This window comes from Nothobranchius furzeri, chromosome 6 (assembly GCF_043380555.1).
Source record: "Nothobranchius furzeri strain GRZ-AD chromosome 6, NfurGRZ-RIMD1, whole genome shotgun sequence".
In the NCBI taxonomy this organism is placed as follows: Eukaryota; Metazoa; Chordata; class Actinopteri; order Cyprinodontiformes; family Nothobranchiidae; genus Nothobranchius; species Nothobranchius furzeri.
In genome coordinates, this window is record NC_091746.1 from 51,327,971 (window position 1) to 51,355,764 (window position 27,794).

The 27,794-nt window shown below is 42.3% G+C and overlaps 1 protein-coding gene across 2 annotated transcripts in view; it reads right to left on the bottom strand.

Moving 5' to 3' along the window:
* osbp2a (oxysterol binding protein 2a) overlaps positions 1-16,310 on the bottom strand; it is a 29,684-nt gene extending 13,374 nt beyond the window's left edge. Inside the window, exons 1-10 of one of the 2 annotated variants that reach the window (XM_070552305.1) lie at positions 15,929-16,310; positions 12,964-13,172; positions 8,826-9,076; positions 8,515-8,683; positions 3,442-3,562; positions 1,888-1,951; positions 1,624-1,761; positions 1,290-1,535; positions 1,085-1,205; positions 894-997 (exon numbers count right to left, since the gene is read on the bottom strand). In XM_070552305.1, coding sequence (XP_070408406.1) covers positions 894-997; positions 1,085-1,205; positions 1,290-1,535; positions 1,624-1,761; positions 1,888-1,951; positions 3,442-3,562; positions 8,515-8,683; positions 8,826-9,076; positions 12,964-13,172; positions 15,929-16,086 — 1,581 coding nt within the window. In that variant the 5' untranslated portion in view covers positions 16,087-16,310. Of the gene's footprint in view, positions 1-893; positions 998-1,084; positions 1,206-1,289; positions 1,536-1,623; positions 1,762-1,887; positions 1,952-3,441; positions 3,563-8,514; positions 8,684-8,825; positions 9,077-12,963; positions 13,618-15,928 lie in introns of those variants that run through there. The other variant, XM_070552304.1, reaches the window with a different exon arrangement.
* Between the last annotated feature and the right edge of the window lie 11,484 nt (positions 16,311-27,794).

Consider the following 27,794-nt stretch of genomic DNA (forward strand, 5'->3'; position numbering starts at 1 on the left):
AAATGTTGATGTATTTTGTCACGACAAAAATATACTATTCTTGAATTGCAATCAAAAGGCCCCTTTCCACTATAGGAACTTCGAGGTAATCTTACTGGACTTTCATGACGTTTGTGTGCCACCATTTCACCTGGCTGGCCTGAAACGACCATTTGCCATTTCAGCAACCAGCGGTGTACTTGAACCGGGGTATGTACTCAGAAATGGCCCAGTAGAGTTGCTGTGGTTAACTCATGATGATTCGTATAAACTATCTTTGGCAGATGTGGCCAAAAAAATAGCATTCATAAAAGTGGAAGAGGTGCTGGTGAAGCAGATTGGAAGGAAAATGAAATAAGCAGGGTTAACACTGCTTTAAAATCACTGTTTCTAAATTACCAACACAGTAAAATATGGTGGGAATCCCTCCACAACTATTCATTCATGATGCTTTGTTGTCTCTCAGAGCACAATAAAAAACGGTGCTTCTTCTGGTCATGGAACGCTACTTTTTACATCACACAGCCAAATGGATTAAATTAGTAGTGTCCGGGGACGCCTTGAACACTGATCAGTGACATCACATAACTCACGTTGTAGCAAGGTCCTGAAAGGACTGATTTTTTATGAAGACTCAACAGCTGAGAGGACTGGATCCTCAGTTACAGGCCACAAACTCACTCCAAGGACCTCAAATGGCTCACGGGCCTCACTTTGAACACCCTAGCCCATCGAATCCTCCACATTCACCCTACTATGACAACTCTGTGTAATCAACATTGTTTTTTTTTTCTTATAGTGGAAAGTTTCACATTTAAATATTGTGAACCTAATTATACTTGTTACATGTTTCTTTCGAGCTTATTTCTCTGTCTGAACGCATGATTTATGAATTAAGTGCAGGAAAAACCGACCTGATCGATCCAAAGTTTCCCTACAATGATGTTGTGCACTGTTGATGTCACTTTGCTCCAAACATAATGGTTTCCATTTGAGTGGAACTGCAGGTGAATGTTACCTGTGACGAAGAAGAGGCAAAAATATAAACATCCATCATATCTAATCTGTGGTAATACATAAAATAATGGTGCTGACTGATTTGTACCAAATGGCATGACTGAAATATATTTCCCACGAAACTTGCTATCAATAGTGATGTGCTGCCATAGAGTCCATCCTCGCTGCGACGCCACATGGTGGGCAGCAGCTGGTGGATGGTGGCTGACCTGAAGGTGAGCAGCAGCAGCTGGTATTAGCAAGGCTATAAACATTACACTCATCTCGGAATATTAGCTATCTTTCTGTCTCACCTGCTCAGAAATGGAGCGATAGCCGTACTCCTCCAGCCGGTCCAGCTCATACGTCTCCCCCAGCAGAGGGTTGAAGGGCTTGGCGGTCCGATGGACTGTGGTGGAGTAGGAGGAGACGGAGAAGGCGGCTACGAGGCACATCTGGTCCAGGGCGGAGTCGCAGCAAGCTGCCCGGTCCAGCAGCTCGCTGTACTCCAGATCCTCTGTCAAACGTTGAAGCATCGACAGCGGCTCGTTGAAATTGATCTGAATGAAAACAGGAAACTTTACATTTAGAATACCCTTCTATTAACAGCACACCACTTTTATGTGGTGGACTTTGTTTCTAATTTACAGGCATGGGTATCCTGGACAGATCTTTGCCAATACAGTTCTTCATGATGCTCCACAGATTCAGGGAGTAGTTGGGTTTGTCAGGAATACGGCTGCGCCTTGTCCTTCGTGGCTGCATCTGGTTTGTGCCTGTGGTGTCCTTTAAACAGCAAAACCAGACACAAAGCTTTTTAATGAAAGCTAGGTCAAACAAAAAAACATCTAATAGACATAAGAGTCTGTGATACAACTGAGTAAAACGCAGCTTATTTATTAAAATATTTACATTCTCATTGTGAGTCCAGTCATTGGCCACTCCTCCACTCATACTTTGGTTACCCCCAGAGCGCCTATAAACAGGAATATGAAGATGATTTAAACTATAGTCACATAAGCTTAAAGGTGCAGTGTGTACGAATAAAGTAAGATGACATCCTGTGGTCAAATTTGGTTACTGCAATCTCTCTCACTCCTGTTTTGTGAGTTTCATGGCTGTTGCCGGTTATGGGTCAGCACCAGAAAATTCTAGATAGCAAGCAAAGACGAGTCATACATATCTGGTGTTAGCATTCTTGAGTGTTTTAGTAGGGAGCACTTACTACACTTATTACGATTATATGTTTCTGGCATAAAGGAAGTGTTTTTACTGTCTGGATGCCGGTAGCTTGCTGTTTTTGCTCTGAACGACTCATTTAAGGAAGTAAAATGCCACGGCTGACTCATCATTCACTTCACAAACACATTTCACTGTAATATCCCGTTGTTAGTAATTGAAAAAGTAGCTTGACATATTTTTAGAGCCATCTATTTGGTTCTTAAACATTGTTAGCATTGTTAGCTCAACATTAGTAAGTAAGTAGTAAGTACATTTTATTTATATAGCACTTATCACAGACTTAGAATCACAAAGTGTTTCACATAGATCAAAACAAAATAAAACAAAGTCATGAAATCAAAATGATCTCAAAACAGAAATAGATTAACATCGGAAAAAAATAAAGTCATAAAATCATAAAATGCCATAAATAGATGGAAAATTACAAATTTGTGTTAAAAATAGGTGTTCAGACTGTCAACAATACATAAGGATGAAGGAAGATCATTCCAAAGTCGGGGTGCAACAGTCTGGAAGGAGCGAGCACCTCAACTTTACATCTGGTCTTTGGAACTTCTAGAAGGTTCTGGTGGGTGGACCTGAGGGCTTGGGTTGGATCAAAACTGTTGCGCTTGACCATGTGGAGCACTGAAAGTTATAGTCAGGATTCAAAAATGAACTCTAAAGTTAATGAGTAACCAGTGCAGAGACATTAGAATAGGAGTGATGTGTGCTCTTCTGTTAGCTTCAGTTAGGAGCCTTTTCACGCGTTAAAACACATGAAAAGTGTGTTACAGTAATCTAGACGGGAGAAGATAAAGGCATGGATAACCTCTAGCCTTCTTTACCAAATATTAGAGTAAAACAAAAAGATCTCATGGCATTTTAGGAGTACAAGAAATAACTTTTGGGTCACTCTTGTTACTGGCTTTGATTCTTTAAACAACCCTGGAGCTTTTTGCCAGCCGTAGTCGAATTATAAATGCCGGCACTGCAGCGATGGCTCGCAGTTGACACAGCAACCCCAAAAAGTAGCTAGGTCCCTCTTTCCTTTATTTTGAAAGGACAAAAAATGACAACCCGCACAGCTGACTGAGAATGAAATATGTTTCAGTACAACCTTCCTTCCAACACGATTGAGACATTAAACTGTTTTGAGATTATTTCAGTGTAAAAATCTTACTTTACTCTTACACACTGCACCTTTAAGATGACTTTTAATCATTTGAATTTGACGTTTCTTACTTGCGCTGTGTCTCACCACCAGTAGTCACAGTTATGAACGAAGGGGAGTCCTCCATGGCATCGAAGAACTCTGCTTCTTCATTCTCATCACTCGCATCCCCCTCCTGAGAACGCTCCACACCTACAGCCACACACAGACATAACAGCTGACTGTATGAACCAAACAGGGAATAAAACCATTACATTGTTCTTTACACAGTTCAGTAAAACATTGTTCTTTACTTAAAAAAAGAACAAATTAATGGATTATGAAGTTAAACATACAGTGTTTTTCCTGGCTCAAATTGAGGCAGAGGTGGCACCATCCTGACCATGTGCCAGCACATGCATACTCTGTGCATTCAACTGCCTCACCTTTTTAAAGGCAAAATGTTATAAAAGGCTCAATAATATGCATTAGATTGGTGTTTAGTCCCTTTTTCCCATCTGATATTTATAGTAAAAATATTTTTAAATTTTAAACCTACATTTCAGTAACATTTTAGGTTTGTATTAATAACACTCATCATAGTCAAAATAACACAAATATATCCAGTAAAATAAAATGCATTTCATTAACATGCATTTGTGTTGGAAATGGTAATAACATTTAATTTCTGCTGCTAACAATGTAATGGTGGCATGTCTATTATGTACGGGTTGGCAATAATCCAGTTCAAATTATGTTCAAAGATAGATGCGTTTGTGAATTATATACTACAGCGGCTGGCCATACATCCTGCGAATGTGACTCGTATCTGCAGCGGTTCTAATCCGTAGCGTTGCAGGACGCAGAATAAACAGGATGGTGGGGACTTTTCATCCGCTTGTAGAGTTTAGTCTTTCTTAGTTTTCATTATATCATCATATATTTTTTTGTGCGCCACTTGATCGTGAGACTGCTACCCGTTGGCTTTAGCATTAGCCAATCTGCGTGTAGCTGCACTTTTGATCCCAAACTTTGGACCGGTTCTGCCTTTGTGCCTTTGCTGGTTGCTTTATTTTCCTCCACTGCATCCAGATGACCACACTGTGCACCAGTAAAAAGCATTTTTCTTACACGTAACTTACTTTTGATCAATAAAGTTCTGGGGAAAATAGTCATTCAAAGATGTTGCACCAGTGCTACGTTTAAAAATAGACAGACATGCACAGACAGTGTTTTGTCATCGCACTGTACAGCCCTGCTCTGATAGGGAAGAAGTGCCTGGGGGAAAATCAGGACGTCAGTAGCACCAACCATAAATATGTACCAACTAGCGAGAAAAGCAATTTTTGATCTTTGTCTGCAGTGGTTTTAGTGCTTTTCGGTGCACCGCTGCTGATACAGCGCCCGTGTGGTGGCGCAACGCTGCAACTGCAGTTAAAATAGCATCCAGAGTAAAATCAGGCTGGGGCGGCCGCCACGCAAATTTGAATGCAGGATAAACCCTGAACATAGAACAAACGTACTTAGAGTTACAGTGTATAAAAATACTTGTTTTTTACATGTGGTGCAACAGCAGATATTAGGAAATCTTAATTTTTCAGTTGATATAAATTGTTTAAATGTAGGAAGGAATATCAGTACCTCAAATTATTTCGGTAACACTTCCTTACATAGTAAGTTCAAGTGTATTATTGTTTCTGAGTTCTTAAATAGTTATTATCATGTAACTCAGGTTCAAATCTAGTTTTTATTTTTTATTAATCATTCGTAGTAAATACAACTTTACACAATAATTACATTTTATTACAATTATACACTTTAATTACACAAGAATACACTTTTACTATGTAATTACCATGTAATTACTTAGTAATTAGGGGACTGTAAAAGGAAGGGTTACCATTATTTCTTTTCTCTTCTTTAACTAATTTGCAGCAGTTAGGCGGCTTATTATTTTTCATAAGAAATCCTGTTTTCCATTTAATCCTCTGTCTTTACAACTGTGCCATGTTGTGATCACGCTGCTTCAGAGATGTGATCTCATCGGTCCTTTGTGTTTCTTCTGTGTTGTTATTATTGTTATTTACCAACAATGTTGTTGCACAGGGGCAATAAAATGCAAACCTCTGCAGACATGAAATGAAATACAAAAGAAACAAGCAAAAATATTAAGATAGTTTTGTACTATAGAATAAAGCCGAAAAAGTTAGACAAGCTGCTATTGACACATTTTGAAGATAAACACATTTGAACTTTTTAGTTTTCTTTAACCGTCTGGAGGCAGGCATTGCAGATTTGCAACGTTAAAACCTACCTACCTGGTTACTCCACATACATATTTCATGAGCATTTTTTAACTCAGAAGTACCCCTGAAGGACTTAGTTGTTCTTCCTTTTATCAAAACTTATTTTGGGCCTGAGAGGGTTAAAGTATTGGCCAGAGGCAAATTTTCTTTGAATGGCATGTGTAGAGAAGTATTAAAACCTCAGATGAAAAGAGAGGGTGCTCGCTGCAGAACCACAAAGGCGGAGCTGCACCATAAGGTGGAGCTGCACCAGAGTCAGCCCCGCCCATTCACGCAAACTCAGCCTAGCCCACTGACTTCCGTTTTTGTTTTCAACTTTATCGCAAACTGACCTGACCCACATGAATTACGGCTGTTACTAGTTTACAGTCGTTAATGCTATGTTCTATGCTCCAATTAAACAAGATAAATATAACTTGCTACATGACAAAGACTGAATATATCTCGAAATGAAAAGGTTTCTTTCAGCGAATATCTGCCCACAGCCGGTCTAACAGAAATGGTGTATAACAGCATTACAGACTTTTGAATGGGATTTGGTAGTCTAGTGGCGAGATCGTCTGAGTTAAGTTTTGCTTTCCCCTCAGCTGATGCTGGTTCGATTCTCGGTGGGGTCGTCAGCAATCTATTTAGCCAGCTGAAACATTTAATTTGTTTATATTTTAGTTGTAATGTTTATTTTCAGCAAAATATTTATGTCTGTAAAAGTTCTTTGAATTTGGTCGTTCCTAAACAGCATTTTAGTTGAAACTCTGCTCACAAATGGACTCACACTGGCTAAATAAACGAATAAATAAATAAAAAAACACATTAGTCATTATATGTTAAACTGTATACCAGTAAATTGTTGTAAACATAGTACTGGCAAGTGTAGCTAGAAAAGAGGTTGTACACTACCTAAAACTTACAGTAATGGGAGGCGAACCTGCGCAAAACTGCATGTAAACCTGACTCCATAACCACTACACCACCACATCTGTTATAACTCATGCGGCGTTACATCTAATTGTGCTGCCTAGTGTGTCTCTGAGATGGGTTGTATGGTTTTTCGGCGGTGTCTCAGTAGAAGTCATTTCAGAAATAATTTGTCAGAAAATTCACAGAATATCCAGATTTGAGAACCAAGACCAGACCCGCTTCGGGGGAGGAGACCAAATTGAAGCTGAGATGGGAGGAAAATGCATGAATGAGGCTAAAAATTGCTTTGGCATGCTTCTTATGAGGAAATGACAATATAACATGATTAAAAGTTCCAAAAGTTAGATTTTCAATTATAGGGAACCTTTACAAAAACTGTTCAATTAACTTCTCAACTCCATCCTCAATCTTGCATTTTTTAGCTATAACACCCTCTTTGGTTCCAGAATGCTATCAAGTCTGACAACTGGAAGGAATTGGACTGACTCTGATGGAATGGGCAGGGCTGATTCTGGAATGGGCGGGGCTGACTCTGGTGCAGCTCCACCTTCTGGTGCAGCTCCGCCTTTGTGGTTCTGCAGCGAGCACCACTTGGATGAAAAAGGTTTTTGGATTTTCACAGCTGGAATTTAAAGAAAATCAGAGGTTTTTGACTGGAGCGGCATAAACAGAAACTAGCTTCCGGTCTATGCCCATCTGAAAATAGTCTTTTTAGTCCCATTGACTTGCATTCATTTTTTTCCCCAGTAATGTCACTTTAAGTATTTATTTCATACCTTATTTTAAACAGGAGTTCAAAAAGAAAAGAATCCCTTTAACTACTTTTTTTGGGTTGCTGATTTTATGTTTGAGCCATCATAGCTACTCATGCTGCTTGGGAAAATGTGTTCTCTGGATTGTTTATTATCTCTATAAAAATGTAACAAAACTGTGTTTAAACCATTTTCATATTTTTCTCCATCCATGGGGTCTGTGGCGTTGTTGTTATAGGACTGCATCACCACTAGCTGCCAGAATTGGGCCATAAACTTACTGATAGTAACTTTTCTAGTGGGACTTGAGTTACCTAGGTGACAGAGACTAGGGCTGGACAATAATTCAATAACAATATATATCGATCAATAGACATGTGGTTCAATAGGAAAAAAAATGAAGCAATAAAATCAAAACTCAATAACAGCCTAAGGCTGGGCAATAAATCAAAAATGTATTGTTATCAAAATCTTTGACTCTTATGATATTGTTTTCCATGTCAATAAATGTAATTAAAAAATGAAAAGATGTGTGTAGGTTGGCAACATTCATGTCCTTTAAGAAGCTGTACCACCTTGAGTCATAAAAATGTGACTCAACTAATACATGTTGCAGCCCCATCTAGTGGACAACTTTTGTTTCTGCGCACACCAGTTATCGACAATTTATCATTATCCAGGTGAAATCCTCAATATATTGTGATACTGATTTTAGGCCATGTTGCCCTGTCCTATATCAGCCTATTGGGTAGCTTCATACTAGAGTCATTACTTACACCCAACCAATCAAACACAGACCCAAGCATGCTCCGTCACTAAACCCTCCCCTCTCAAACCTCAACAGAGTGACTTAAGCAAGATTTTGCAGCAAGGAGAGGTGGAAGAAATCGTCCTGAAAAAATGTTACAGTACTTCACCAGTGTGGCAATATTTTCATTCTTACAAGTCTGACAAAAACAAACAACGGTGGTTTGCAACAGAGAACAGATAAAAATCAAGTCTGGTAATGCAACCAACTTGTTTTATCATTAAAGTAATGGCCTAAGATGGCATGGGCTGCACTTAAAATATATGTTCGACATTTTTCATATAGTTTTCAATATTTATTGTTATTGATCAATATTTTATTTTTTACCGATGAGCTTTCTTTCTATATTGTCCAGCCCTGACAGAGACTGTGATATCTCACCTGCATATGAGGTGGGATTCTCCCTCCAGGCTCTCTCCAGGCTGTTGTGCTGTTTGGCTAACTGTTCGATGGTCTCCTCCAGATGGTGACGCTGCTCTCTCTCATAGTGCAGAGCCTTCTGCCACCTCCGGCTGTGAGAATCTGCCACGTCCAAAAAGTCACGACAAGCCTGAGGTGTGAACACAGCACACATCTGATGAGACAGCCGTCACTATTGAGATGCATTCCAACCACCGAACAACACATTCTATATAAACCCGTTTAACTCTTATAAGACACAGTTTGCTGAGGTTTGAGCTGTGTGAACTCACATTGATCATAGCATTAGAGGTGATACGAAAGAGAGTGGCTCGCTCGTTAACAGCTTTCACTTTGTCCGTGCCGTCATTGGATCCTCGCACGTCTTCGAGTTCACTGAGGGAGCGCTGGAGGGCGGCGCCGTGCTTCCCTATCAGCTCGTTACAGGTACTCAGATCCCCCAGTTTACTGGCCAGAGTCTTGAGCACTCCTTGGGTTAGGACCCGCTCCTCCTGAGGCACCGGGGTTTCATCTCCCGAGTCATCTTCAAACAGACACACAGAAACATCACTGGAGCACAGTTTAGAAATGCATCATCACAACGGCTTATGCTGTCTGATTTGTGGGTTAATGAGGAAGTCTTTTAGATTATTTTATTTTCAGGCTGGGGCGAGTTGAGAGAGTTAACTGAGAGCGGATGGCGTAAGATACCACTTCGTATCTATCTTGGACTTTAGCAACCTTTCATTTACAAAATTGGGAAGCTGTGAATGAACACTGTTGCCCGGGAAACGCAGGCCTATGAAATCAAGAGGCAAGGTTATTCTTAGAATAAGAGGGAGAAAAAAAGGATGATGCATTTCCCCCTCTCTCTCTCTCTCTCTCTCTCTCTCTCTCTCTCTCTCTCTCTCTCTCTCTCTCTCTCTCTCTCTCTCTCTCTCTCTCTCTCTCTCTCTCTCTCTCTCTCTCTCTCTCTCTCTCTCTCTCTCTCTCTCTCTCTCTCTCTCTCTCTCTCTCTCTCTCTCTCTCTCTCTCTCTCTCTCTCTCTCTCTCTCTCTCTCTCTCTCTCTCTCTCTCTCTCTCTCTCTCTCTCTCTCTCTCTCTCTCAAAAAACCTTGCATCTTATATATATATATATATAAGAATATACATATATATATATATATATTCTTATATATATTCTTATAAATAATCCTATGTAATGAAACTTTTCTAGGTCAAATATTCTCAGTTGAAAAAAAGTGCATTAAACCTGAGAACTTCAAAGCTTGTCATCTGAATCTAGGTCATTGTAGTTTTTCAAATGAGTGTCAAATACTGGAGACAAACCGCGAGAATCTATTACAGAGAAAACGAAAACAACCGGGGCAAAATGTATTAGTGGGGTCTCTGGAGGCGAAGATTAAAAACGGGAGGTTGAAAAATCATTTGGGCTATCTTAATGGTTTCATGACCCACATCTAGCAGATTTTTGATGCTCAAGGTGGGAACAATCTCAGATTCTGCTGCCATCTGTCATTCGACATGTTTACATACAAATCCCAAAGCATAAAACTCAGCACAACGAAGCAGGTGTAAGGAAAATATGACGGTGTACCAGGAGCAAAATCCGGTTGTTTTGGTTTTATACGCCGGACACCGGACAGTCTGACACCTAACGGTGACTCATAGCTGACTCACAAAGAGACACCCACAGGTGATGAAGGGAGCGTCATTAGTGTGGGAAGAGAGGGAGTGAAAAATCTGGGTAGGGGGTGATCTGTGAGTTTCTGCAGCGCAAACCCAGTATTTGGAGTCTGCTGAAAGCTTGCTGTAGACATGCATTTCATTATTTAAGCAGAACATAAACAAATATATACCAGCATCTTTATTCACACCTATTAAAGAGTGCAAAGCTCACAGGAGCTTATCATGTGATGGATTTAATTGTGGTAGGTGCTTTATTGCTCTTAAAACTCCACTTAATTACTTCTGTTCTAATCAAAGTTCAGCCAATTAATTCGTCCTGGAACAAAGCCCATCATGCAACAGCAATCACATCACCAAATATACAAGGATTTGCACATCTGCTTACACTCAGCTAAGCTTTTCACGTGTTTGAGTTAAACACCAGAAAGTAATTTAAATGTGAAAATAACCTCAAATTTAAATAATAACAACAACAAAAACACACCGTACACTCAGAACTAGGGCCGAACGATTAATTGCATATGCAATTGAGATTTTCTAATGGCAAAGACTGACAGTGAGTGGTTAGCGCAATGCTAATATACATTGAAAAACCCATAGGGATGCTAATGCTAATATCGCTGATTACATTCTTACAAAATACAAATTAGGAACGTGCCAAATTATTACATTTGGAGTCTAATAAAAAGTAAAAACTGTTATTAATCAAATAAGTACAGACAGACATTTTAGTAAAGCTAGAGAACTGTAAGAGACTTTTGGGCCATTCCCATCTGTACCGGGTCGGCCCGGGCCGGGTAGCGTAGGTTGTTTACATATCTGGGTGGCCTGGTATTTTTCCGGGCCAACCAAGGCTCATTCTCAGCCCTCTTCTCGAGGGTGTCTGCTTCAGGCCGACCAGGGCCAACACACCCACTGCTGACAGCAAATTCACACCTTCCATTAGAGCAAGCCTCTGATTGGTGGGTAGAATCAGCCCACATGGGCTTAAGGCATGCTCAATTCATTATCATTCATTATCATGCTGATTACCCAGAAGCTGAAAGTGTCTGTGACTGCATTCCTTGCATACCTAAGCAAGGATGTGTGGAAACAACCGGGCCAGGCTGGGGCCGACCCGGTACAGATGGGAATGGCCCATTTAACTCCACTGGCTAGAGCAGCTATGAACGAAATTGAACTACGGAAACTCTGCACGGACAAAACGTCAAAAACTCTAAAATCAAAATACTTCAATAAATGGGACACACTTCCTGCAAATCAATTTTCACAATTGATGCTAATACCTATGGTCCTTCAATGGATGTGCTCCTTTCTGCAAAGCATTGCACCTTAAAATACAAAATTTTGTTTTTACTTGTGAGTGTTTATGTAGACAAATAAACTTGTTGATATATGTGGATAAATATGTAGATACATAAACTTGTTTATATTCAGTACAAGTTATATAGATTTTTTTTTGCTTCCGTTAGTTGAAAAATGAGAAAAGCCCCTTGAGAATATAATTGTGAATTAAATTGCAATTGCAATATTGAAGAAAAAAAAATGCAATTAGATTTTTTTCCAAAATCGTTCAGCCCTACTCAGAACTGCAGCCATCCAGATTACATTATGTGCTGTAAATCATAACACAAAGGTAAAGTCTGCTGGGAAATACAGCTTGAATTGTTCAAGGTGAACAGAAAGACAAACAACACTGATTTGCATCCGGCACGTTCAAGCCCCTTTGCAGCATTAAAGCGTACCAACAATAGCAACGATTTGCATGGAAGCTCTGAACATTTTTTTTGGATTTAAATCAGTCCTGAGTTCAAAGAAAATGTCATATTGTTTACTTTAAATGCAAATCTATATCATCATTCAGCGCAGAATAGTAAAACTTATTCAACTCTGCAGCAAGACACACTTTGGGACGAATACAGACAACTAAAGCAGGACGGCATCCAAAGAAAAAGCACAGATCTTAAGTGTTGTGTGTAAAATAAAATGCTTACTTACAAGGTGACACTCAGTTTAAAAGCTGCACTCAGATCTACCTATTCTCCATTAGAAGCTGGTGGGAAATCTTTCCAATGAAACCCTCTCACAACCGACTGTCATGTCTCTCTCCCTCTCTCTTCTGTGTTCCAACCACTCCTGCTACCAGAACAAGGGGAGGAGTCAGGGAGGAAGGTCATTTCATTCAGCTCTCGTACTTAAGGAGACAGGGAAGGAGATAGGAGGCAGAGTGCTAGGAAGGTGGTGAATTGTACATATTTTGTAATTTTTTTTAAAATCATGTGTTCATGGATTCATTTTATGAATGATATCATTAGTTGCAAATGATTTAGAGACAATGATGGAATAAGAGATTTTTCATGACATGGTCGACTGCAGCTATTTTCCTTTGGCCTTTAAATCAACACTGTGCCCATGAGGACATGCTGAATCACACTGCCCTCTGGTGGTCTGCTCTTTGCATCAGACTGAGAATGGCAGAAATACAAAATGCGTTTAGTGAAGTTGGTCTTGCTTGCTTGCGTGCATCGAGTTACAGCTAAATTTAGTGAGACTACAGGCTTTCTCAGATGAAACATGTTCTTTTGAAGCACATTTTCTAGGTCAGTCTGTTTTTTTAATACAAATGAGATCAGTTCAAATGTAGCAGCAAAGACAAACAAGGCTGTGAAATGAGTCCAATTAAAAATCTAAACAATAAACACACTGTACCAGGTACCAGTGAGTAGAAAACCGTGACCTCACCTGAGTGGTGCATCAGGAGGGTGGAGTTGGCTTTGGCCTGTTGCAGGGCTGACACCCATCTCTGACACTCGCCCTCAGAGGTGGCCTTCAGATGGTAGGTTCGGCCTCCGCTGGTTAATACAAAGTGACAAGTGTCACCTACCTCAATGTGAGCTGTCGCCAAAGGAATAGTGCCCCGGCAGGTGTGTGCCATTTCTGCCTGAGTCCTGAGGGGGAGAGAAAACAACAAACTGAATTATATTAACAGTGGTGTGTGTCAGCAGAACAAAAGCCCAGAAGGCTTACGGGTCAGTTCCAGGATCATGTGCTGCATCTGCATTTGTCTTTGCTGTTATATGAACTCAAAAAAAATTTTATTTCTTCAATATGAAATGAATAAACATGAGAAACAATGTTTATGCATACAGCAACTACTGCAGAGTTCAGACTTTTAGGTTATTGAGACTCTTTTTGGGATGTGCTGGAGAAGATTTCACGATGCATTCTGACTAAACATTGATACACAATCTTACTGAAATGATTTACACAACTGGGTGGAAATAAATGTAGATAAGCGAAGCTTACCCTGACAGGGAAGTAAATGTGGAATATGTTACACAAACACCAAAGCAACATCCAGACTGTGGGGGTTGTAGTTGCAACACCAGACCAAGTTTCCCAGCTGTCGGGATACCAGGTTCGCTGCCGATGCGTGAAATATTTTATTGCACCCTAAAAAATGTATATCGATACATTTATTTTTTATATTTATCTATCGATAATTATAGAAAAATATGATTTAAATTGTAGAAAATATATTTAACATGCAGCCCATTTTATTTTTTGTATTTTTAATTTTTCGCCACCTCTTCTTGTTGCGACATCTTGCAGCCTCATGTTCTGGAGGGCCTGGTGGCGTAGCATGCCTGAACCTGTGGTTTTGATTGTTTAGGATTGTGTAGTGAGTCTAGTATGCTGCTACCTGATAGGTTATAAAGAAAAAAGGAAACTTTTTTTATCAACGTTTTATCGACCCATTTTTTTTCTATCGCACCACATGTCTATCGATGGATATAATGCACTGTTGAATTATCGTCCAGCCCTATTTTCCATTTCTTGTAGGCTTCACCTAAACTCACTCTGATTTTAGATCTTTTATGGTCGCTCGTCTTCTGAGATGGACAACAACATCTTCTGGGCTCAGAAGCAGCTGCTTGTCTTGCCGAGGTCTGCCATTTTCCAGCGCTACCCTCGCTGTGTCGAGTTGACTATTTGGCAATCCACAATGGTGCCCTCTATTGACTGGTAGATGTAAACAAAAACCGAGTGTTGGGCCTGTCAAAATAAATATTTGATTATTTTTTTTCTTTAAAATATAGTTTTTAAAGGAAGTACTGTACTTCATTCTGCACACATCTAAACACCCCGTGTAGGTGTTATTTTAAAAGAAATATATAGCTTTTTATTAAAATTTCTGATATTCAACTTTTAAAACCTCAATCCAACGGTAAGCAATGATATCCTACCATGCTATCTGTTGTTTCAATTTTACAGAATTTGATAAAATAAAAACAATAGAACTTTCAATTAAACTCTGGAAAAAAAACTAGATTTTCCCCCATTCAAACACAGATCACCAAAATTTACCTTAGCAGTAGCACAGTAGTCTTCAACCCCAATCTTCTTCATGCTATCTTGCATGTTTGTTTCCCTGTTCCAACATACCTGATTCTGTAGAATTACCTCTTAAAGGTTTGGTTCACTCAATTCATCAATGCATTGCAATGGTCTCTAGTACAAATGAATACCTTGTAAGTCGTGCTCTGGGGAAACAAAGCACTGGTGCACCAGTTTCAGGAAGCATTTGGAGTCTTGTTTCCTGATATTTGAACATTTCACCTTGATTTGGCTAACAGCAACGTGACTTTACCACTGTTTGCTCTGCAACGTTGATGTTTTGTCTCTACAAATAACGCAAGCATCGAGAAGTTCTGCTGTGTGTTGTAGTTGCTAATGCTAACAGTTAACTTCTACTAGTCGAGACGTTTTCTGCTGTTTACTGGAGGAAAAAAACAACAACTGCTTTCCTTGTCGGGAGCCAAGATGGGTGAGCCCATGAATGTTAAATGACAGTGTGACATAGCTTTGTCAGGCTTTTTTAATCCTAGAGTTTCACCATCTATTTTCAATCAGAAGCTAATGCAGGTGATACATGTAGAAGACAATTTTGATGTTCAGCCTGCATGAAAAACCCAAGAGTGACTGATTTTAATCAGAAATAATAATTCAAAAATTGGGTTACATGGTTCCACCTTTAAGTTTGCCCTTAAAGTTGAAAAAATGTGACAGCACGGCAATGGAATATTCAATAAATACAGTAAATACATGTATCATTGACTATTTCAAACACTTATTTTTCACTATGGAAGATGTCTTTAACAGACTAGCTAGACTCTTTATTGTCATTAAATTTGCAAACACATAGTTATTAACCACTGGGTTTGCGATGCATTTCTTTTTTCATCTAGACAGCACCTGCATCATTTTACTAATCATATTTCTATTTATCATTTTTTTATTTCTTAAACTTCCCATCTTTAATTTTTGTCAAGTCAAATGTGGGGAAAATGTCAATACTTGTCATTTATGGTCTTGCTTTAATGTCTGAACAACATAAATCTAACTCAGAAGTCCATTGATTTATTTACGCGTTTCTGTATGATTTGATGCTTCTTCCGTTGACAAAACTGTTGGGGCATCGGCCCCCACAGTTATGATTCTAGAACCCCCCATGTTTGGGACTCACCGATCTGAAAAGACTTAAAGTTTCATCCCACGTCATTCTAAATAAATATCCTCATTCCCGCTGCAGCACAACCCTGCTAGGAAAAGAGAAATGGTGTTTACTTTACTCTAAACTTTATTTTAACCGAATAAACATGGCTGTAACTCGTGAGTTGTGTGTCGGGTCGCGGTGGTTATCCTGTAGTAGGACAGCAGGCCGTTGCTGAGGACGAACCACCGCCGCTGGTAGCCCTTCAGGTAGTTGGTCCATTTAAAGAGCCAGCCTTTATGGGCGTCCAGACACGGGAGGTGTAGCCCGGGAAGAGTCGGAGACGGTAAACTCTTCACCAGCTCGTTCATTTGTCCCGTTTTAAATGTTAATGCCCCTCCAGCGGGATGTGGCGGAGTTGGGAACAGCTGTAACGTTAGCTGGATGAGGCAGACCACTGCACTCACTGTACTGTACTCCCCTCCGCAGCTCCGTTAGCTTGCAGCTTGTGTGTGTCTGAGAGAAGCCTATTAAAATGCACACGGTGCTGTTTCAATATAAAGGTCTGCTGTGCAACGTCACAGCCAGAAGATGCACAAATGCAGCTTATTTTTTAAAGATAAGCCCCTGTTTACGTGGGGGGTGGGTGTGTGTGTGTGTGTGTGTGTGGGGGGGGGGGGGGGGGGGGGGTCACGATGACGTCCTCATCACAGGATTTTAGCATATGGATGAAGCTGAGTGTGAGCGCGCGGGTCTGTGCGTGTTTACCTTTTAAAATGGTGCAAAAGATTTAAATAAATTCCACTTTATTACTTTTTGTCTAATGTATTGAATGTCACAACCTATCTGGACAAAATGCACGCGAAAAGCTTACAACAACTAAATGAACGAATGAACAAATTAATGTTTGTTTCGATACTTATTTGTACAGTTTTGAGCCTTAGTACATCAGAACGGGCTAAATAAGACCATGCTTTTTCTTAACCGTCCCAAGTTTCCACGTATGAGCTGAAATTACAGAGTTTTGTCATTTCCTTTCACATATTTACACGTTTTCTTATCAGTTAACAGTTATGTAATGTAAGTTTCAATGGGCGCATGGGCAGAATATCTTGCCCTCCAGTCAGAACCCGAAAACACCACCAGTAGCCAACGACTTATGAAAAGACACACTTTATTACACAATCAATAATAAAACATTATGGCCAAAGTCCCCTATGATAAAACCAGCTGTCCAGTATGAATAAAACAAGCAGCGGTACTTAGCTGTCCCAGACGATGGGTCTGAGCCTCCAACGCCGTCCAACGCCCCGGGGTGCAGCTAGCGAGGATGGCGGGTAAATCCACAATGTAAGTTCCACTGCCAGAGTCTGTGGCAGCAGATATCGGCATGGTCTTGGCATCCACTATTCCCAGCCCTCGCTACCTAAAGAAGGTGACAAGCCTTCCCTCCTAGCGCTGGAACATTGTACGCCTATTCAACTGTCATCGTCGCCGGCAGCCCTAAACGACTGCGAACGACCCCACCCCCCAAAGTCCAATGCCACAATGACAGGTCGACCACCACACATCTCGGTAGACCTGTCACCCTTTTATCCTCCCCGGCCTCGTTATCCGTAACGAGGACCAGCCGGTGTCCAATCACCACACCCTCAGAGCCCGGCAGCTTCCGTCTTCTGTCCATCACACTCTCCCCCTCTTTGTCCTGAAGGACTCGACCTCAAGTCCTAGACTTCCACATGATAATCCTTATACCAAGCAGGGGGCCTCCTCTGACGAACCACGCGTTGCTCCACAACTCCAGGTCCCTCGACCGTGCCAGGGATACGGCCTCCCGATCCTCTTCCAACCGCACCCCCTCGAGCGGCCACTCCATATAATGGGGTAGGGTTGCTTGAATCACTGGAGCCTCTCGTCTCTGAAAACCGTTGAGCACTGCTGCTGGAGTCCTCCCAGGTGGAATCTGGTTGCCGGTTGGTGGCATCCGGCTGATGAACCACCCGTTGTTCCGCAGCTCCATGTCCATTGACCTCCCGAAGGAGACATCCTTCCGGTCCTCCAGCAACAGCACCCCCTCGAGCAGCTCCTCCATGTGATGGGGCCGGGTCACTTGCGTCACCAGATCTGCTTGTCTCTGCAGACCATCGATGAACCCTGCTGGTATCTTCCCAGGTGGCATCCCGCTGACGCAGCCTCTGTCCTGCTCTCTCTTGGGACCCCACAACCAGCGGTGCTGCAACTGTTGAAAGAGAAGTGCATGGCTTAAGTCGGTTAAAGTGGACCACACTCTCAGGGCCCTCCTCAACGGGTACCAGCCTGTATAGCACATCTGTCACCCGCTCAAGAACCCTAAACAGTCCTTTATATCATCTCTGCAGCTTGGGAAACAACCCCCCCCCCCCCCCCCCCCCCCCCGCTTATTTCGGACCCACACCAATTCACCTTCCGAGTAGAACTGGCAGATGGCCCTACAATCATAGGCCCTCTTTTGTTGCGCCGCAGCTCTGTACTGATGGCGTTTCACCGCCTCTACCACCGTAGTCAAAGTTTCCTGCAAACTCGTCACATACTCGTCTACTGAGGCAAAGAGTTCTCCCTTGTCCAGGTCCAACATAACATCAACAGGCAGTACGATCTCCCGCCCGAACAGAACCTTATAAGGTGTGACAGATGTGCTAGCATGAACGCTACTTCTATAAGCCAACATTACATATGGCAGCAAGGCATCCCAGTTAAGCTGATTGTCCTCCACAAAGAAGGTCAACATAGTCAGCAACGTTCGATTAAACCTCTCCACTAATCCGTCTGACTGAGGATGATAGGGGTTGTCCTCGTTTTGTGAATCTGCAAAAGTCCACATAGCTCTCGAAATAGTTTTGACTCGAAATTCCTCCCCTGGTCAGAATGGAGGCTCCGCGGTACCCCAAACCGACACACCCATTCCTCGGTCAGCACCCTTGCGATTGTTTTAGCCGCTTGATTAGGGAGTGGGAAGGCTTCTGTCCATTTAGAGAAGTAGTCACCCACTACCATGATGTATTTGTTTCTCAGTCTGGTTTCAGGAAGCGGACCCAAAATATCCACAGCAATGCGCTCAAATGGCCTAGAGGTCAGTGACTGCTCCAAAGGTGCACGCGGTGTTCCTCCATACATTTTAACCGAGCCACAGTCTGCACACTCACGAACCCAAGCCCTTACGTCCTTAAACCATTCGGGCCAATAGAAATGGTCTTTTATCTTGCCTTGCAGTTTTTGAACCCCCAGATGGCCTCCAGTGGGGGCATTATGTAACTGCTTCAGGACCCCTGGCACCAGAGCCCGGGGCAAAACAACCTGGACCACCTGCGCAGCATCAGAATTTGCTGGTGCTACACACACCAACTGGGAACCCCGAATTTCGAGTTGGTCCCACACAGGTGCAAACTGTTTTAGTTCTGGGTCATCAGGGCCTACATGCTCTACACCCTGTTTGGCATCCCTGATTCGCTTCAGCACTGGATCATCTAGCTGCGCCTGGCTGAGTTCATCCATCTCCAAAGTCCGGCTGGACCCTGATCCTCCCTCTTGTAGGGAGCACATCCTCAACTCAACTTCCAAGGGCTGCGCTCCCTCTCCGGCTGGTAAGTTTTCTGGTTTCCAACTTGGCAGTCTGGAAAGGGCATCCGCGTTACTATGCAGTCTACCTGGCCGATGAATGATTTTGTATTGGAAATTGGCCAGCTGTTCTACCCATCTAGCCAGTTGTCCCTCCAAACCCTGGAAGTTATGCAGCCATCGTAGAGAGTTGTGGTCTGTCCTTAACACAAATTCTTTGCCCAATAAATAATGTTTAAAGTGCTTAGTAAAAGTGACCAGACTCAAGAGCTCTTTCTTTGTCATGGCATATTTGCGTTCCTGCATTGTTAGAGCGCTACTAGCATATGCTACAACCTGCTCTGTTTCCCCTTCTACCTGTGATAGCACAGCCCCAATCCCCACCTCACTAGCGTCTGTATCTAAGATAAAAGATTTCTTGGGGTCGGGGTAGGTCAGTACAGGAGCAGTTATCAAACAGGCTTTAAGTTTCTCGAAGGCCTCCTGACAATCTTCACCCCACCGAAAGTGTTTTCCTCTTTCTTGTAATCGATGCAATGGACGAGCAATGTCCGCAAAACCTTTCACGAACCGTCTATAATAAGACACCAGGCCCAAAAAACTCTGGACCTCCATCTGATTAGTTGGGATGGGCCACTCTCTTACTGCCTCTATTTTAGCTGGATCTGGCATAACGCCTTCTGCGGAAATCACATGACCTAGATAATGGACCTGCGTAGAAAAAAGGTCACATTTAGAAGGCTTTACTTTTAGATTAGACTGCCTCAACTTCTCCAAGACCGTGCCCAGATGCGCTAGATGCTCCTGAAAATCACGCCCGAACACGATAATGTCATCCAGGTAAACTAAACAAACAGTCCAATGCAAATCAGCCCAAATCAGGTCCATCAGGCGCTGAAATGTACCAGGGGCATTACACAACCCAAAACTTAGCACATTAAATTCAAATAGTCCCTGGCGAGTGATATAAGCAGTCTTATGCCGGTCCCTAGGGTCTACTTCCACCTGCCAATAACCACTAGCCAAGTCCAAGGTTGAAAACCATTGGGCATGCACCAAGCCATCCAAAGCATCATCAATTCGGGGAAGAGGATAAGCATCTTTTCTAGTGACATCATTCAGTTTCCTGTAGTCCACACAAAATCTATATCCGCCCCCTTTCTTTTTAACCAGAACCACAGGGGCAGCCCACGGACTACATGAGGGGCGAATAATGTCATTTGCCAACATGTCTTTCAAATTATCTGTCACTTCCTGTTGTAGATGAAGTGGAATCCTTCGGGAGTGCATTTTTATGGGTGCAGCCTCTCCGGTGTCGATTTCATGCGAGATAATCTGTGTTCTTCCCAAATCTGTATCCCCTCGACTGAATAGAGACAGATTTTGTAGGAGCAACTGTCGGACTGCTGCGACTTCTGCAGGGGCAAATCCTCTCTCACTGACTCTAAACTGGGTCATCAACGATTCCACTGTCCAAAGCTGAAAGCCTTGATCCTCCTTCACACGATCTGTCCGCTTGTCTTCCACCTCAACATCAGTGAAAAGCGTGCCCACACTCATACCGCCTTTCAACATTAGTGGGTCGTCACTCACATTTATCACTCACACTGGGAGTTGGCCCTGGTCAACCTTGCAAATAACTCTCGCCACAAGCAAGTCACAGCGCTTAGAAAGGTGATCAGACGGCTCCAGCAACCCCTGGGCATAATCTCCCCAGCTGTCCTTAATTTGTCCCGATATTATAGCTTCGCTCCGTGGCGGGACTACGGTATCTGTTTGCACCACTACAACCTGTGGACTTAAAAAAGGTTCCAAGTCAAGCAGTGGGAACACTCTGCCCATGATCTTACACGTTTTGGTGCCCAGATCAACCACCATGCCATGTTTGGACAGAAAATCAAATCCCAACAATACTTCATCCGAGGGGATGCCTGATACCAAAAATTCCACCACGAAAGCCAGGGGGCCCAGCTGACACGTTGTTTGCCAACATCCCAAAATACACATTCCTCTCCCATTCGCAGCTGTAACATTACCCTCATATGGAGTTAATTCACACACCCCTCGAGTGAAGGATAACCACAGCTTTCGCAAAATCACAGAGCGGGAAGCTCCTGTATCTATTAAAACCTGGCATTCACACCCACCTATCCTGGCTTTCAAATACCCAGAATTTCCTCTTCTTATAGGGGTCTCAACAACGGAGAGGGGGGCGGGCATTTGACCCACTGTACGCGCCCCCTCTAGTTTCCTTGAACATAAGGACAGTCCCGACGTGTATGCCGGTTACAACCGCACTCCCAGCAGCCTCCCAACCTCCCATTTCCTTTTTTCCGGGAATATTCTTGACTAGGCTGTAAGTTTGTGTTCTGAGCATCATGGTGGGGACCAGATGCAGCAGGTGCAGACAGTGTGTGCACCACATTCTGGAGGGATTTCATCTCCTGTCTCAAGCTCTCAACCACCCCCATTAGCAAAGTAATGCTTTAATTATCAACATCTTTCTCAGTTTTCTCTCACTCTTGCGTTAGATACTGAGCTGGTCTCCAAACCCCTAATGAGCTCAAGCTCCACCGCCAGGTTGATGGCTGCTTCAAGTGACACAGGCTTAGCACTCCGTAAACTTACTCTCATGTCCCCATTCCCCACGAGCTATAAACTGATCTTTAGCCAACAGGTCTTGTGTGTTGGGATCCGCTGTTGGATAAGTCTTAACAGCTGACTGGCGTACTGCCATCCCAAATTCACGAACACTCTCACTATGCCATCTGCGTCGAGCGGAGAAAACAGCTCTATTCCAATCAGCGCTGTCACACGGATCCAAACACCTCCCCATTTGCTCTTTCAACATGGCATAATTAGCTTTAACACTTCCCGACAAGCCATTATAAACCTCTCGAGCCTTGTCAGACAAAAGAAGACACATAAACTTCAACTTAAGGGGCTCATCCCAATTGTTTACATCGGCTGCCATTTCAAATTGTTCAGCCCAGTTTGCCCATTCACGGCCAACACCGGAAAAGGTCTCCGGCATAAAAATCGGCCGAGCCGCTGCGCTCTCGGGCTAATTTACAGCTTATCTCAACGAAGGAGGTGTATTATTTTCAGGTTCTGACATTCTGGATTGCTAGATCCCACTTCTGACACCAGTGTAATGTAAGTTTCAATGGGCGCATGGGCAGAATATCTTGCCCTCCAGTCAGAACCCGAAAACACCACCAGTAGGCAACGACTTATGAAAAGACACACTTTATTACACAATCAATAATAAAACATTATGGCCAAAGTCCCCTATGATAAAATCAGCTGTCCAGCATGAACATGTTCCCTCTAAGTCAGAAGGGAAAAAGAAGGAACACACACATATAAAGGAATCACTTAAAACATGTTGCTATCCTAATTGGGCGTTTATAAAGTCAGCAATGATGCACAGAAAAGAAGACCAGACACCAGTGAGGGAGGAAAAGAAAGACAGACGCAACAACCTTGTCATCCCCTATGTAGCCGGTGTATCAGAGAAACTCAGGAGGGTTTTCTCCAAACACAACATACCAGTGTACTTCAGACCCAGCAACACACTCAGACAGAAACTGGTTCACCCAAAAGACAAAACTCCTAAACACAAACTGAACAATGTGGTGTATGCTGTACAGTGCGGCGAGGAATGCCCAGACCTCTACATCGGAGAAACCAAACAGCCACTTCGCAAGCGCATAGCACAACATAGAAGAGCCACCTCCACGGGACAGGACTCAGCAGTTCATTTGCATCTAAAGGACAAAGGTCACTCTTTCAAGGATGCCAACGTTCACATTTTGGACAGAGAGGACAGATGGTTTGAAAGAGGAGTAAAGGAAGCCATTTATGTCCACTGTGAGCAACCATCTTTGAACAGAGTCGGTGGTTTACGACACCAACTGTCTGCCATCTATAATCCAGTTTTGAGATCCCTTCCCAGATGCCTCAACGCCCACGCATATCCTGGGCCATCTGACCTCAGGAATTCACATGATAGGGTAGGGCCAGGTTTCACAATGAGCTCACCCGAAACTCTGGCTGAATAGGACCCACACCCACCCTTAATGTGTTTATGTAGAAGATCATCAGGGGGTCTTTTGTTCCCTCTTCGGGGGGGGGGGGGGGGGGGGGGACGACACTCCCACGGGGTTTAAATCTGGGACTCTCCACCATTTGACCTTAGAACTGAAGAAGCCTCTCGGATGAGAGGTGAAACGTCTTCAAGCAACTCAAAGAAGTCCAGACGCTTTTCTTTCAAAGCTCATGAGGCTACAATGACCTGGATGACTGAGAACCTTCACAGACTCAGTAACTTATGCTGTAACATCACCTTGCCCTGCCTGCTCCTCCTTGCTGCCTGCCGGCTGTGATCACAAGCGACAACATAGTAGTTCCCGCTGCTTCTTCGGGAAACAGCACAAAAAATTAATAAATAAAAAAAACTTGGGATCTTGTAGGCGTGGCGGTGGGATTTCAGCTGTAGCGGCCCACCACAGCTACACCTATGTAAGGGAGACCCTGAGTGTTGTATGAAGAGAGCATTTTTTTTCATGTCCCCCCAAAAATTACTCTCTGAAGTTTTACTGTTTATTGTCCCTCCCAAAATTGAAATGGGATTTCCGCCCTTGCATTCAGGGACTGTAAACACTTAGTTTATGATTCAAGAACCAGTCAGATTTGCAAATAAGATAAGAATTTATTTGACAAACAATTAAGACTTGACAGATGGTTTAACTGTTATCTACTGTGAGTGGATGGAGCTAAAATGGTGTCTGAACCTATTGTGTGAATATGAGATGGTGAATCAGAATCTCCGTATCTTCAGAGAGGTGCGTTTTAGATAAAAGAGAATTTGGTTTGCATATAAGCTAAGTTGTTTCTTATAGAACTGCATACAGACGCTATCTCACTGTGTTCTACGTACCCAAGTGGAGATGCCCTTGCAGATCCGAGATGTCAGGAGGGGTCTGAGACCCCGAGTACAGAAGTCCGTAGACCAACTTCTAGTACGACCAGGTCAGTCCAGGATTACTCCAGGTTGACTGAAAACCACGTGCCTCAAAAACAACTCTGAAGGAGTTTTGCGTCAGCTTTGTACTGCAGGAAAAACTATCTTGTTGTCCTCAGCTTCGCAGGTGCAAAAAGCTTTAAGGTTTTGACAGCATGTCAAAATCCTTTCTGGGTTGAAGATCTGCTAAGAGATGGCCAGTCTCCAGCTTCCTCTCCGACCGACGAGAAAGCCGAGTGGCTGGTTTATATATCCTGGTGTTATCTATTATGAAAGTTACCAAGAATCGCAGAAACGCATGCTCTGAGATGCAGAGTCTCTGAGTCATGGACAAGGTTATTTATGTGTCATGCGTTCTTAATTTTAACCTTACTTCTTGTCTGGTGTGTGAGCAGATGGTGATGACCTCATCTAGTAAACATACTAAATCATCATTCAATACAGATTCATGGACATTTCATTGCTTAATTATACATGGCAATATGTAATTATTTTTAATCATAAAATCTTCTTTCCTCAATGATTATTTTGAATTAAAATGATTACTTTAAATTATGAAATCTCCTTTCCTTCTGGGAATAAAGAGTTCATATTAAAAGGAGTTCTCCTGTAAAGAACCTTGGGAAAAGAATGCCACTGTTCATCTTTATTTTCTGATGAAGCTGCGCTCAGCTAATGAAGTCATCTGATTAAAGTGCTGAGTGCAGACTCCAGACTCCTGTCAAGGGAAAATACAGCAAAACGTGGCAAAGCCAGGGAAAGTTGACCTCCCTGTGCATTTGACACGTGGAATCTGAAACTCAGGCCATTTCGTGACGTTACACATGCTACATTAGACACCTCAAGCTGCTTATAATCAACAAGGTAAATGTATTTTTTATTCTAGGATCCCATTAAAATCCATCTAGTGGTATTTTGCTTAAAACTATAACAGTTAATGGTAATTCAGCTCAGATTACCTGGATAACTCCCATCTCCTTACCATCAAACTTAATCTGGGTTTCTATAAAACTAGCTAATGAGTTATATATGTACATTTAATGATAACTTGATGATTCACAAACTATTTTTCCGGTGAGCACACACGCAAGCTAGCAAAACCCGTATCACCTTTCAACAGTGTGCAATAAATACATTTAAATGCCACTATTAGTTCTTGGAACAGAAGAAGTTTCTTCTCTGGTTGCAGTCTCGTATCCCAAACAATAATTGGTTTTTCTTCTCCAGAACGCCACAACTCACAGCTGGGCACTTGGGAATGTTCTGGTATGATACCGCTTCTCCACTCACCCAGAACCAATCATCACCCAGGTAACGTAGGCCCGTCCACACCTAACAAAATTTAGCAGAGAGATGCAAGTAAAATCAGAAGTCAGAGAAGTTTAGCAACTCAAAGACAGGATAGAACCATAGCCAACCTCATCAGTGGTAGCCTGTTGTGCTCTATCTCTTGCGTAGTTGTGATCATCTGCAGAGGTCAGGGTGACCAGGTCGTAGGTTGGATTCAATGAGTTTACAACCTCCAGCGACCTGCAGTATTCTAAAGCCTCCTCCCATGTCTTATTCTCTTTCACCAGAACCAGGCTCTCATCAGAACACAAAAAATAATGTTTCTTCCCACATGAATCATTCAGCCAAAATCTAGTTTGGATCCACCTAAGGCCACAGTGTTCATCATCTTGAGGTTCTGAAACAGAAAGAAGATTATGGATAATCAGATTAAATCCCAATATTTCACAGAAAAAAAGCTTATTCTGTATAAAACTGTCATTGTCACCTTGCTAATTGAACTCAAGAATGACTGATTTAAATCATTAAAATAATAAAAATTGTTTTTCAGGGTTCTACCTTTAACTCATTCACTGCCATTGATGACTAAAGTCGCCATTTTAAATCCAACCGTTCACTGCCAATGACGACTAAAGTCGTCATTTGCATTTTTCTTACTGTTTGGGCATCGGAACGAGCCCCCGTGCCGAGAGAACAAACATCTCAGTTCTGAAGCCGATCCTCCTCCGTATACGTCACACCTCACATGATCAGGAAGCAGAAAATCCATGTGTTAGGAGATCGTTTTGGGCCGTTCCTATAAAAAAACTGAGGCGCGATCCGGAAAAGCGTCTGCCGATCACAATTCGACAATGGATTATGAAAGAACGGATAATCCTGAAAAAGCGCAGATTCTTCCTGATGTAAGAGGTGAGTCTCCTCTTTGTTTTGGTTGTTTTGGCCTTGACATAGTCCTAGCGCACAACGTTCTGCGACTCTTAAAATAACAGTAAAAACGGCGAGAAACGCTGGCAGCGAAGGCCTTTACTGACCAGGAAACGGCTGGCAGTGAATGAGTTAAAGAGCAAGTCACCCCCAAATCAACTATTTTTTTTCTGATAAACTATATAAATGCGTGTCTAATCGTGCTGCAGGCACGTGTAGTCAATAGTTTAGCCCTTTAGTGCATTTTAGTTAAAATGATCATTTTCCGCCTAAAACTGTCAGTGTTGCTCCGCTGTCAGGTAAAAACTCTGCACTGCAGTTGAATTTAAATCTGCCATCTCTATTGGCTAAGAGGTACCCTAGAACTTTAGCTGGTACCATATGATGTCACATTGTCATTGTGAGCCTATGTGTGTGTGTGTATGTTAGCGGCTCCGCCCTCTCTGTCTGCTAGGCAACAGTATTTGTAGCATTTTTCAAACTGGAAGTGGGAGTTGAGTAACACTCTGGTAGGGGGTGACTTGCTCTTTAAGTTTGCCCTTAAGTTCCGCAGAAGCCTGTTAATTACCCATTGAATCAAATCAGCTGTGCTGAATGAAAAAAGCATCTAAACCATACATGATAGTGACTTTTGAGGACCAGAATGTGACAGCACTGCAATAAAATATTCAATAAATACAGTAAATACATGTATCATTGACTTTTTCAAACACTTATTTTTCACTATAGAAGATGTGTCTAACAGACTAGCTAGACTATTTGTAATCATTAAATTAGTTAACACATATTTCTCATCGAGCAATTAATGTTTTGCTAAATGGTCAACCAGCCTTACACTAATCATGTGAAAGGAGTCGTGTAAAAAGCTCTACTTTCACAAATGTTTATTTGCTTTAAAAAATCACCAACTTAGTCTGGCAAGCCAACTTATACATGTGAATTTAAAGTCTGGTCATGACCTATAGACAGAACTCAGTTGGGCAGGATCTACGGTTGTCTTTCTAACCGTCTCTGCATGCTACTGAACAACAAACAGAGTGACATATTCAATGCTACGGATGTCACACAATGGGATAGTCCGCTGTACACTGTCAAAGAAGATGCAAATACATCCTGTCTTTTAAATAGAGACTGAAGTACCTCTAACTGTTCTTGACTCAGAGAAGAGCCCAATTCTAAATCGTCCAATGTTGATGCCAAAACAATGCCAAACGAGCCGCCGCCATCTTGGTTGTTCTACTCCGT